At 42.2% G+C, this 13472-nt stretch overlaps 1 protein-coding gene across 6 annotated transcripts in view; it reads right to left on the reverse strand.

Moving 5' to 3' along the window:
* TACC1 (transforming acidic coiled-coil containing protein 1) overlaps positions 1 to 13472 on the reverse strand; it is a 79833-nt gene that overhangs the window by 28950 nt on the left and 37411 nt on the right. For all 6 annotated transcript variants that reach the window (XM_090258957.1, XM_090258955.1, XM_090258956.1 and 3 more), the window contains exon 3: positions 1057 to 2149. In XM_090258957.1, coding sequence (XP_090115083.1) covers positions 1057 to 2149 — 1093 coding nt within the window. The remainder of the gene's footprint in view (positions 1 to 1056; positions 2150 to 13472) is intronic.

A 13472-nucleotide genomic window follows, 5' to 3' on the forward strand; every position in this document is an offset into this window, starting at 1 on the left:
CAAGATCCCTGGAAAAGTGGCTCCAGAAATGCCAGGGCCAAGGCCAGGGCCAGGGATGGGGTGGGGGAGGTGTCACAACACACAACAAAAGACTAATTTAGTCTGATTTATGTTGTTGTTTAAAATATTCTTGGCCCTGGCTGGTGTGGCTCAGTGCATTGAGTGCCAGCCTGCAAACCAAAGGGTTGCTGGTTCAATTTCCAGTAAGGGCACATGCCTGGGTTACGGGCCAGGTCCCCAGTTGGGGGCACATGAGAGGCAACCACACATCGATGTTTCTCTCTCTCTCTCTTCCCTGTCTCTCTAAAATAAAAAGAAATCCTTAAAAAATAAAACAAAGAAACAAACAAACAAACCTTGATCCTCACCAGAAATTTACCTCCTGCTGATGGAACCAGAAGCTAAACCATAAAGATATAAGAATCTTTGGCAACTTTTAGTGATCTGTCTCCAACAAAAATCACAGCTTTCGGGGTTTTTTGTTTACTTATTCTTTAAAAAAATTTTTTTTAATTTATTTATTGTTTTTCTATTACAGCTTTCTGTTTCAAGTGAAAAACTTCTATAAGACCTTTGGACCATTTTCTACAAGTTCTTGCTACTGGGAAGGTAATGTGTAGGCTTGGAATTTTTGTCCTATCCGTAGAGCATCTGAAGGTGGTGGCTAGCACGACACCTGAATTCCATATAAAGCAATTCCTGACACCCCAAAAGGACTTCTGAAAACTATCAAATCTCTACCTGCCTATCTTGTGCCACTTTTTTTAAAAACAGGAAAAAAGTACCCAAGGTAGATGGTGAATGGGTGTGGGGTGGGAAAGAATTCCGCTGAATAGGCTGAGGATTCAGAAACCATGCAGACACCTAAGAAGGAAGCCTCTGGTACTTCTGATTCCACACATGTTTGCTTCAAACTAGTGGAGACGGCACTATAAAGGTGTAAGTTCTGTGTCTGCCCAGCTGCGCCTCAGATAACCTCACCCCAACCCAGAGCAGCGGACTGCCAACCTTTCAGCGCGTACACAGAACACAACACCCACACCCGTCATCACTCACGTTATTAAACGCGACTTTGCCTTCTTGGGTGATTCTAAGATTTCATTAACATGATTACTAGCAGAACAAAAGTCACTGTCTGCGAAAGCTGTAGTTGGTTTACAGGGCTCCGTGGATTCATCAGGATGGTAGGAGCCCTCGGAGGAGAGGGGAGGGGAGTGCTGCAGTGTGGACTGGCCCCTGCACGGACTGGCGCTGGGGGGATCCCACTGGCTGGGATCAAGCTTAGAAGGTGCTTGAGAGAGAGGAGCATCGTCTACAGCTGGGTCCGGAGGTGCTTCTGCACTTTTGGCGCCTCCTGGCTTACTGACGCCATCTTTCTGTACCTTGGGAGTCAGTCTGTTACCCAGTTTCCTGCCAAGTTTTCTTGGAAGGCCTTTCCTGGACTCTACGTTTTCCATGTCTTCTGTGAAATCGAACTCGAGCTTCCGAGGTGAGCTCCTGGAATCCTCCAGCAGCTCCACCCCTGAATCATTGGTGTCACTACTCGGAGTGCTGCTTGATGTTTCCTTAAAGTCGGGGACGGATTTCGGGATCCTGGCATCTGCTAGCAAAGGATTTGTGTTCCCATCCACTTCCTCAGCATAGGATGCCTGCGGGAGAGGCATGCCCTCCACAGCAATTTCTGTTTCTGGGACCTCACCAACGGTTTTCTTCCTCAAAGAGACGGGCTTGGGCTTCCTTAGCTTGCTTCTGCTGGGCGCTGGCTCCAGACAGGCGTTCCCACTCTTCAGGTCAGCTTCTGTGGATGCCTCCAGCGTTACCCCCATGGTGCTTTCTGTCATCGCCTCGTCCTGGATGGCTTCTGGTGGGCTGGAGGGCAGAGCCTTGCCTGAGATGGCAGTCACACAGCCATAGGCTGCTTCTGTTCCTAGGGCCGCCGAGGTTTCTGTGGGATTCTTGATTTCTACTGAAAATGGCCTCACCACTGAAATCTTGCTAATGTCATGTTCAGGCTCTCCTTTGAAATCCTTGACTGAGTAAGAAGCAATAGCTTGCTGTGACACCTCATTTTCTGAGGGTCTAGGACAAGTCTCAGATGAACACTTTTCAACCACTTCTGCTATGAGCTGTTCATCAACGTCTTGTGAGTCTAAAACAAAACACAAAAGCCACCTATTAAAGAATCATCTTTTTGGCATTGGTAAGTATTCTCTACTTGCTGAACTCACACAGACAGAGTAGGCTCTTCCCTCTTTGCTTTTCTCAAGCATCTTTAAGGTTAGGCAAGTATGGCAGGATAGCCTCAAAAGGAAGAACCGGTACTATACCCAAAAATGAATTTCTCCATTCCAAACTGTGTATGTGTATTATCCAAGTTACACAAGGAATAATTATATCAAACAGAGCTACTTAGGAAAAGGCTGAGTAGATCACGGGTGTACTGCAAAGCGTATTCATATGATGCTAAACCTCCATAAGTTAAAATGACTGGTTTGGAAGAAACTTTAGACACTGACCGCGTAGGCACAGCTCCCAGGCACTGCCTGACAGTCCCAGGGTCCGAATTTCGCACAGTAAGCACATTTTAAATTTCTGGATGTTGAAGATAAGTACACCCTCTTCCCCAGAAAAGAATTTTAATAATCAATCTGTTTCAAAATTAAATGGAAAACCCATCATGGGCAGTTCAGAATAATTTCTCTGTAGGCTTAAAAATGAAAAGAACCAAAGCTTTTTTAAAAACTACTTTGAAAAAACAGACACAGAAATGGCTTTAAAAACAAATAGCCCTTATTTTACTCGGGCACAAATCATAAAACAATAAAGTTATTTTTTCTTTAGAAGCATTCTCTAAGTTGGTCCAGGAAGTCTCTCAAATCACTTATAAAAAACTAAAGATCCTTTTTAATTGGGGTCTTATTAGGAGAAGTTTCAATTAGGAAGGTGTAATGAGCGTACTTTTTTTAAAGCACAGACTTAGATAGTGCCTTCCTGACTTAGATATCTGAAACAATAGAGTAGCAGCAAAAACCGAATAAATTGGTTACTATCATTTTAAAGGAAACTCAGAGATGACCTCCCTAATCCTACTTCCTAATCCTAATCCAAGATCAGAAACCTGAGCATCACTGGGATAGTTCTAGAAAGTACTCACACATCTGTCTACATGACTCCCTCATGACTGGAACTGCTCGGTGGCTTCCACCTATGGCTCTAAGGAATAAAGGATTTTACCTACTGTATCAAAAAGCGTGCCATCTACAATGGTGGCATGGGAAAGGAAAACAAAGACCCCTTGTCTGAATCCAGTCCCTCACCCTGAGCAGACAGTAAAGAAGCTCCATCAAGAAGACACCCAACCCAGGCATTTCTTGGCTAGCTCAGGTCAGGTACCAGGAAGCAAACTTGTCCAGTCCTACAGACTTGGTCTATATGTTCAGTCACCAGCAGAAAGTACTGACGGGGTGGGAGGGAGTGGTCGGAGAGAATTGCTCATTGACTTAAACCTGCGTTTGGAGTTGTGAGAACGTAGAACAAGAAAACAGATTATTCACCAGTGTCCCAGTCCCAGCTGACCCCACAGATCTATGTGCTGCCCTAAAGCAGAACCTAAACTTCAAGTATCACACCACAGGCAACTTTTAGTAAGAAGTAAAACACCCATTCTCAGTAGGCTCCCCTTCCCAATCTTCCATCAGTTAAGAGTCTAGCCACAGTTGTCTGTTCCTGCTTTTAATCCGAAAACAGTATTGTATAACTAACCTACCTCTATTCATCCTTCTATTTTTACAAAAATCCTGTATTCCTTCAAAACCTTCCTGCAGGGCACTGAAGAACTCTCTCCCAGGAATGAGTCTGATGACTGACAATACAACAGGCCTGCTGCTTGGTGAACACAGAGATTAGATCAGGAGATGAATTCAAAGCAAACACAGAGGAAATCCAAAAATAGAGCAACATTTCCACTTCTGCCACATTTGCTGCTGTTAACGAAACTCTTCCTTTCCATAACCAGCCTCCCATAAATCTAAAAGGTTGTGTGAATCACCCATGGAGGCTCTAAAACAGCAGATGTCTTTTAAGCTTATTCAGGATATAGACTATTCTGTAAAACGGAAATTTCCCCTCCTCCTTCATAAGAAAAGGCATGAAATGCGAAAAATTTAGACTGAGGTAAGTTGACATTCTGGTTTATACTCCAGTATAGTGAAAATATACTTGGTTAAAATACAAGTTTATGAAAAACCTTGAAAGCCTTAGAAGAGAGGAAATGCCATTATCACAAAATTATTTGAAACTCAGGAATGTATTCAGCTAACATATATACTAAGAACCTACTGACTAGCGGCTTTCACACGGATAACCTCATTTTAGAAGAGATAAAATGGCAACCACTTAGAAAATAAGGTATTTTACTCACTTCAGAGTTGGCATTATTTTCCAGTATGCTTTACTTTTCCCTCTCAGATCTTAACTTTTTGGTGAAGCACTGTCTGCAAGCTCCTTCGAGCCTCTTGCTACAGGGGGTCCCTTTTACGGGTTTCTAAATACCCGAGAGGTAAAGTGAGAAAGCTGCCAAAATTTAAACAGGCCCCCTGTCTGGCACGGACATACAGCCTGGCCTCTGTCTAACCTCAAAATCCACAGTTACCTGGCATCCAAGTCTAAGAAACAAGGTCTGACTCTAAGGCAGAAGCCTTAAAACAAAATCTCAGAACCAATACATGAAAATGGATGTCTTTTATAGTTATTATAGGTAAATTTTCAGAGGGTCCATGAAGACTCTGAAACTCAATGAAAAATTATGTGAGAGCACTGTCTGGTGCAGAAAACCCACAACTTACCATGCAGGAGCCACTGTTCTAAGAAGACTGACTGCATTTGACTGTATATTAGGGTCGTCAAAAGGAGCTCCTCTTATTACTTTACAGTTATACCTCCAATACCTGGCCCCAATGACTACACTGGGCTTTAAAAATTCTTAAGCTACTGGAAGGAAAAAAAAAAAATCTCAACATCAAAGAATAAAACTTGTCACCTCTGAGAACATTCAAAAGGAATGTGTTGCAAGTGCTGTTTTAAGCAATTTTAAGTGTGGACTAATTTCTTGAGAAGGAAAACTCACTAAAACACAAATACAAATAGGTGTGTTTAAACAAAATTCGGTGACCTTACTTCACACATGTTGACATTAAGACTGGACTGAAGGGTGAACTAAAGGGGCACTAAATGTCAAGTGAAATTTGGAGGGGGACATGGTCTCATCAGCACACTGGGTGTGGTAGGAAGGGACTTGGGCAGACTAGCCTGGGCAGAGAATCAAACCCAAAGGAACAAACTTTAGAAAATAACTTCCTTCTCTGGAGGGTGGTTCATGTTTGTGGTGCAGAGTGAAGTCATAAGCTCAGGAGACAGCCAAAATTTGGCCTAAGCCTGCAGACCATTATCCACTTTTTACTTACATGAAGCTCTTGTCCTCTAGTTAACTACTGGATATTTAAAATACATTGATTTGAAGGGGGAACAAAATTGCAAGCCTTCCCAGTGACCTTGGCCTTGGGCTGGCTGCATTCAGGTCAGGTATTGTGAGGCCCCGCCAGACAGGCTCACACACCAGATGTGCAGGAAACACTGGAGTCATTATCACTAGACACCAGATGAGCTGCCTCCCACCAGATCTAGTGTAAAGTGAAAAGACAAGGTGAAGGAAGAAAAGGGAGGAAATGGAGTACTGACTACTGTTGTCAGGCATGATGACTGAGCATTTTGCAAACAGAAACTCATGCAATCAAAAGGAGAATTAAAGAGAACACACAGAGAGATTTTCGTGTCTTAAGGACTTTACAAATAGTAGGGACTAGCAACCAGACCGTAACTCCTCCCCTTTTCTCATGTAAAGTAATACTGTCCCTGGTGCCTTTCATTGAACTAAATTCTATATGATAAAGGGTATACAACCAAGCAATTTTTTTAAATGGCCAAAATATATTTGAAAAATAGACTCACACTTTCAATTCATGTATAATTAATACACAGGATACCATTTTTAATACACAGGATACCATTTTTAACTCATCAGATTTGTAAAAATTAAAAAATCAATGACACTCAATAACAGCTGCTAGGCAAGTGGGCCAGTAGGCACTCCCATACATTTCATGAGAAAGTGTATCATGGGAATCTTTCAGGGAACAGTTAGCGATACCTACCAAAATCCAAATGAATTAATTCTTTAACTCATTGATTCCACTGCTAGGAATTTATTTTAAATATGCACACAGAGAGCCAAACACACACATGTACAAGGATGAACATGTTCACTTAAGTGTGGGTTCCTACCCTTTTTTTGTGCTGTTATAAAGTATTATAGAGGACTGATAGATCATTTCAGGTGCAACATTACACTGGAATACATATGGGTGTAACAATGAAGTAGACCTATATAAGCTAATACAGGAGGATCTCAAAGACACATTATAGCGAAAAAGCAACGAAAAGAACAGTGTGTAAAGTACGTGTCCTTGTTCAATTTAAACATATAAAGACATAAAACTATATCCAGTGGCCCAGAATCCTTCTTAGTAAACATAAAAATCTCTTCTTACTCAAAACCTAATCCCATTCTATCCATTTCTCTTGTCTCCATTTCACCACACGGTTTCTCTTTCCAACCCCACCTGTTCCACCTGTACTGCTCCCAAGACCATTGGTTAGGCAAAGTCTTATTAAATATGACATCAATAGATAATAAGAACTTCATCAAAATTAAAACATTTTTACACTTCAAATGATACCCTCAATAAAGTGAAAAACAAGCCACAGAACAGAAAACATTGACAACCATATATCTAATGAAGGACCTGTACCTAGAATACATAAAGTACTCTTACAACTGAATACAAAAAGATAACCCAATTGAGAAGCACATAATCTGAATAAAGATTTTGCTAAAAAAGATATATGAACAGCCAACAAGTACATGAAACAATACTCAACATAATCAGCCATTAGGGAAATTCCAAATCAAAACCAAATCAAATCAAAACCATAAAGTACCATTCCACACCTACTAAGGTGGCTATAATCAGCCAGATAAAAACATGTATTATCAAAGACGTGGAGAAACTGAAACCCTCATACTCTGTTGGTAGGAATGTAAATGGTGCAATGATTTTTTAAGAGTTTGACAATTCCTCAAAATGTTAGAAATAGTTACCTTATGACCCAACAATTCCACTACTAGGTATGTACCCAAGAGAAATAAAAACATTCATCCACAAATATTCACAACAGTATTATTCATAACAGCCCAAAATGTGGAAATGTGGAAATGACCCAAATGTTCATAAACTGATTGGGTAAACAAAATGTGGTATATCCATACAGTGGAGTATTAATCATTACTAAAAAGGAATGAAGTACTAATACGTACTATAACATGAATGAGCACTGAAAACACTGGGTAAGTGAACAGAGCCAGTCACAGAAGACTACATGTTTATATGAAATGTCCAGAACAAGCAAATCTATTGAGATACAAAGTAGCTTATCAGTGGCCTAGTCCTGGAAGGTAGAATGGGGGTGCAGGGAGGTGACTGCTAATGGGTAAGGGTTTCTTTGAAGGGTGATAAAATGATCTAAACATTAGATTGAGGCAAAGGCTGCACAACTGTCCATATACTAAAAACCACTGAACTGTACATCCTTTAAGTGAGTGAACTGTATGGCATGTCAATTATATCTCAATAAAACTGTTAAAAACAATAAAAGGAACATGGATGCCCAGAGGGTAACAGAACAGGAGCAGGGTCCTGAAACAGCTAATAAAATGTTCTACCACAGTGCAGATTTACGTTTCAGAAAATGCTTTAGTCTCTTTATGTGTGTCACTTGTAGGGACACATACTTGAGAGAGGTGGTAGGTTTCACCATCACATCAATTTAGGATTTTATATTTCCCTTGAGGAAGCTACAATGTGCTAGATAAATTCCATTTACAAAAAGGAGGTGGTGAAAAAATGACTATCACTCCTCTCTCCTACAACAGATATAGCAAAGTATATGAACCATCTTAGAGACATTGACAATTGTCAAGCTCAAAAGGCTTTTGTGCTTTTTAATATATTTTATTGATTATACCATTAGTTGTCCAAATTTTTCCTCCTTTGTCCCCCTCCGCCAGGTACCCCCATTCCCTCCAGCAATCCCCCCTCAGTTCATGTCCATGGGTCATGCATTTAAGTTCTTTGGCTTCTCCATTTACTATACTTTTCTTTTTTCTTTTCTTTTTTTACTTTTATTGATATTTATTTTATGCTGAATTTACTTCCAGGCCATAAGCTTTTATTTCTTCAGTCTCTTCTGGGATAACTTTTTCTTCTGTACAACCTCCTCTTCTGGTTTAGGACCAATCTGCTCCTTTTCAGTAGGATCCTCTCAGTGTGGCAGGGAGAGCTCCTGTGTGGTTTAATCCGCCCATGAGCTCTGTAAGTTCTACACCACATCCTGGGAGCTTTGTGTTCACCTGGATGTGCTGAATGACCAGAGTGTCTACATCTAAACCCTTAAGATCAGCATTACTCTCTTCAGTTTTAAGCACATGCATCAACAACTCAGCTCTCCTTTTGGGCCACTGACCATGTGTCCAGCGCCACTGTTTGGCCTGGGCACTCCTACCAAACCCCGTCGAATCGATGGAATGGGGCACATTGCTTCTTTAAAGTGACCTCTTTCAGATACTTGGTGGCCTTTCAAATGTGCATACCCTTGATGACCTGGGCAGTTTCACACATGTTCTTAAAGTGAACACGAAGATTTGAGCCTCTTGATTTGCATGATTTTGTGGAGTTTTCTGGGTCAGGTGAATAGTGAACCATTTTCAGAGGTCACCTCCATTCACTTTGGGAAGAGCTATACTATTCTTAACACCATCTGTTTTGTACCTACCAATAATGCTTCCCTGTACCTTTTCCCCTGTTCTCCCCCTTCCCTCTCCCAGTTGGTAACCCTCCAGATGATCTCCCTAGCTATGATTCTGTTCCTATTCTGGTTGTTTGCTTAGTGTTTGTTTTTTTTTTTTTTAGATTCAGTCACTGATAGTTGTGAATTTGTTGCCATTTTAATGTTCACAGTTTTGATCTTCTAAAGTCCCTCTAACATTTCATATAATAATGGCTTGGTGATGATGAACTTCTTTAGCTTTATATGGTCTGGGAAGCACTTTATCTGCCCTTCCTTTCTAAATGATAGCTTTGCTGCATAGAGTAATCTAGGTTGTAGGTCCTTGCTTTTCATCACTTTGAATACTTCTTGCCAGTACCTTCTTGCCTGCAAAGTTCTATTTGTGAAATCAGCTGAGTCTTATAGGAACTCCTTTGTAGGCAACTCTTTGCTTTCTCTTGCTGCTTTTAAGAGTCTCTCTTTATCTTTAGCCTTTGACATTTAAATTAATGTGTATTGTTGTAGTCCTCTTTCAGTACAACTTGTCTGGGACTCTGTGCTTCCTGGACTTGTGTGTCTATTTCCTTCACCAAATTAGAAAAGTTTTCCTTCATTATTTTTTCAAATAAGTTTTCAATTTCTTGCTCTTCCTCTTCTCCTTCTGGCATCCCTTTGATTCAGATGTTGTTACTTTTAGAGATGTCCCAGAGGCATCTTATACTACCCTTGTTTTTTTTTAATTCTTTTTTCTTCTTGCTGTTCTGGTTGAATGCTCATTTCTTCCTTGTGTTCAAATGGTTGATCTGAATCCCGGCTTCATGTAGACTTTTATTTCACTTAGTGTAACCTTCACTTCTCCTGGGTCTTTTTTATTTTGTTGCTGTACTCAATGAGTTTGTTGAGCATTCTGATGACCAGTGTTTCAAACTCTGCATCTTGATAGGTTGGTTATCTCCCTTTCCTTTAATTCTTTTTCTGGGGTTTTGTTCTGTTCTTTCATTTAGGCCGTATTTCTTTGCCTCCTCAATTTGGCAGCCTCCCTGGGTTTGTTTCTGTGTATTGGGTGGAGCTGCTTTGACTCTGTTTTAGCAGCATGGCCTAAGTAGCAAAGGAACCTATAAATTGTGTCAGTGGGGCCTTAGGTAATCAATAGGGCAGGGCTACCCACTACACTGCTTTGTGGCTCCATGTGGGGGGAAGGTTTTGTAGAGGAGACAATGCCACTGCCTGGCTTTTGGAGGTTTGCCCGGCATGCAACCTGTGTGACTGGCGCCCTTCCAGCTGTTGCCCTGATGCTGAATCCCAGAGGGGTCCATGTACATTTTAAGACTGTGCAAGCCCTTTAAGTGGAGTCTCCTGAAAATCTGGCAGTTTCTTTCACCAACCCAATCCCCACTTGTTTTTACAGCCAGAAGTTATGGGGATTTATCTTCCTGATGCTGGAACTCTGGGCTGTGCAGTCTGGCCTGAGGTTAGGATTGCTTGCTCCCAAGCTATCCCTCCCGATTTCTGTCCACAACATGTGAATGTGGGACCGCCCCTTCTGCCACCATGCCTCTACGTGTCTCCACCCTTCCTACCTGTCCGGATGAATGTGGCTTCTTCAAATCCCTGGTTGTCAAACTTCCATACAGCTTGATTTTCTGACAGTTTTGGCTGTTATCTGTTTTGAAGTCTAGTAATTCTTTCTGTGGTTGCGCAAGGAGGCAAAAGGTGTTTGCCTACGCCTCCATCTTGACTAGAAGTTAGGCTTTTGTGATTTTGTTGTTTTTTGTTTGGGAAGGTTGTTTTTGTTTTTTTAATTCTAATTTTTAACATTTGACTTTTTCCAAGACCTCATTTACACATTCCCTTGCTAATTACCTATTTGCTGTGAAAATTACCTATCTGCTGCTAATGCATCTGGGGAAACCAAGAAGCCTAGGAAATAGAAGGTGTTAGCTCCCTCCAGCACCCAAAACAGAGTTGTTGATCAATCAGTGCCCACTGCCCAGGGAATGCTTGATACATAAATGATGCCCTTCTCACGTGACTGCTTTTTTTAATATAGAAAAAAGTACGTGTAAGTAGTGATAAATCCATTGAACTCTACACAACAGCTGTAAAGGATTGACTTTTGTTCTTCATCTGACCCCTTCCCTTTGAAGACCCTTTCATCTTTTGAACAGATACTTGGTCTTGCCCTCCCACACCCCCTGCTCTCCCAGGTTTGAATCAAGGGCTTCAAGAGGGAAACAAGTGTGCTTCTGGCACTGTGCCACCCTTTCTGCTAGGGGTCTGCTGGAGGAGACTGTTAATAGGGTACACATTACCATTTAGGAAAGTTTGAGGGTTTTTTCAGTTTCATGCCTCTGAGTTCCCAGTCCCACTTATTCCCCCAAAGTTGCAATATATTGTATATATGTACATTCTTGGCCACTTAGTCAAGGGCATCAGCCTTAAAATGGAGTCGAAGTGGCCCTGGCCAGGTAGCTCAGTTGGTTAGAGCGTCATCCTGATATGCCAAGATTGCAAGCTTGATCCCAGGTCAAACCATATACTAGAGTCAACCAATGAATGCATAAATAAGTGGAACAATCAATCAATCTCTCTCTCTTTTTCCCTTCTCTCTCTTTCTCTAAAATCAATCAATTTAAAAATGGAGTTGAAGTGAACACTTGTATTTATTGACCAGTGAGTGACAGGACCACAGGACAAGAAGGTCTTTTCCAGAAAGGCTGGGTACAGCTTAAGGGTGTGGACTATAGAGCTCACATTCACCTGACAACCACTGGGGCCTCAGGTCGGGGTTCCAAGTGGGTGATTCAAGGCAAGAAAAGGCAGAACACCCTCTCAGGTATGCCAGAATTTTAAGATGTTAACACTTAAAGCATAAAAACAACATCAACACACATACACACCCTGGCCCAACCCAGATAACAAACGAACTGTCCAGCCCTGACTGGTGTGGCTCAGTGGGTTGGGAACCCTACCACAAACCAAAAGATCACTGGTTTGATTCCCAGTGGTACCTGGTGTGGGACGTGCAAGAGGTAACCAACTGATGTTGTTTCTCTCCATCTGTTTCTCCCTCCCTTCCTCACTCTCTAAAAATAAATAAATAAAATCTTTAAAAAATAAACCTCCTCCTCCCCACCCTTCAAAACAAAATCAAACAAAAACATTACCCAGGACTTACGGTTTGAAGGTACAGGGGTGAGGGAGGAGGGTTGCTTTTTGTAAGAGACAGGGCGCTGCGTGCCATGCTGTTTTCCTATGATAAGAGATAACCTTCTAACTTCAGAGAGAGACTCACTCTAAAATACAAGACCCCACAGGTAAAGAACCAGCTGGAAAGCCACTCAATAAGCTGAAAAAGCTGGTACTAAGGATGAAGAAAGTACTTCAAATTTCCAAATCAGCACCATATACTATTTTATTTAAAGAGAGACCCAAACTCTATCCTCTGAAGGCCAAGATTACAAGAGGGTGAGAATGCAGGGCCCACTGTTCATGAAGTCTCTGTTATGAGGAAGCCAAAGCCTTCTCCAGAGAAGGATTTGTTTGAGGTTACATTTCAAACAGAGTAGAAACCCCCTACCACAGACAGAAATCACAGAGGGATCTCCCCACCGAACTTCCATATCCCCAGGCTAATGCAACAGGAAGAGCAAGGGGAGAAAGAGTACATGTTACCAGATGGGACTCCTTTGCAGAGATCTGACATTGTGTAACTTCACTCTGTTGCTGCCACACAACCCTAACGTGCATCTCTTCAGAAATACTTATTGGAGAATTCAAAACACCAACTGCCTCTCTCACAAAGCAGCAACTGCCTACGCAGAGCTGGGAAGCTGATGCAGGATAAAGAAAGAGGCAGCAAGATAGGAGCCTCCAGAGGGCAACAGCGACCAGTACTCGGGGCACATGAGACACCCAACGTGATAGGAGGGCGACCCTGGCTAACAGCTACATCATTTTCCTGCCTCTTCTGCTCCTGCACTCTAAGAAAAGGGGCAGCAGGAAGGAGTGGGGGAGGCAGTGAAGAGGCCCCACAGGAAGTGAGTAATAAAAAACTCTGCAGACTTTGAAATTACACCCTTTGGATTTTTTGTTTTTGTTTTCATTTTTTTTAAGTAGAAAAGGGCCTTGAGGTAGCCAGCCTCCAAGATGTCCCCCAATGAGTCCCACCTCCTGGCATTCACACCCATGGACTGACCGGGTAACCAAAAGGATATTGTGGAAATAATAAGAGTGTGACTTCTGAGGCTGAGTCATAGAAGACACTGCAACTTGCACCCTGCGCTTGGACTACCCACTCCGTGGGCACTAGCTGCCGCACTGGAAGAACACGTCAGCAATCCCACCAAGCAAGGTCCATCCACATGCGGAAGCAGTGAGGCCTCGCATCAACAGGCAGCACTAACTTGCCAGGCATGGTGAGCCACCTGAGGAGAGGATCCTCTAGCCCCAGTCTGGCCTTCAGATGACTCGGGTCCCGGCCAACATCATGCCTTTGTTCTCACTAGCAACCCTAAGCCAGGCCGCGCAGC

The sequence above is a fragment of the Furipterus horrens genome, unplaced genomic scaffold, assembly GCF_987537825.1.
Source record: "Furipterus horrens unplaced genomic scaffold, mFurHor1.1.pri manual_scaffold_12, whole genome shotgun sequence".
Lineage (NCBI taxonomy): Eukaryota > Metazoa > Chordata > Mammalia > Chiroptera > Furipteridae > Furipterus > Furipterus horrens.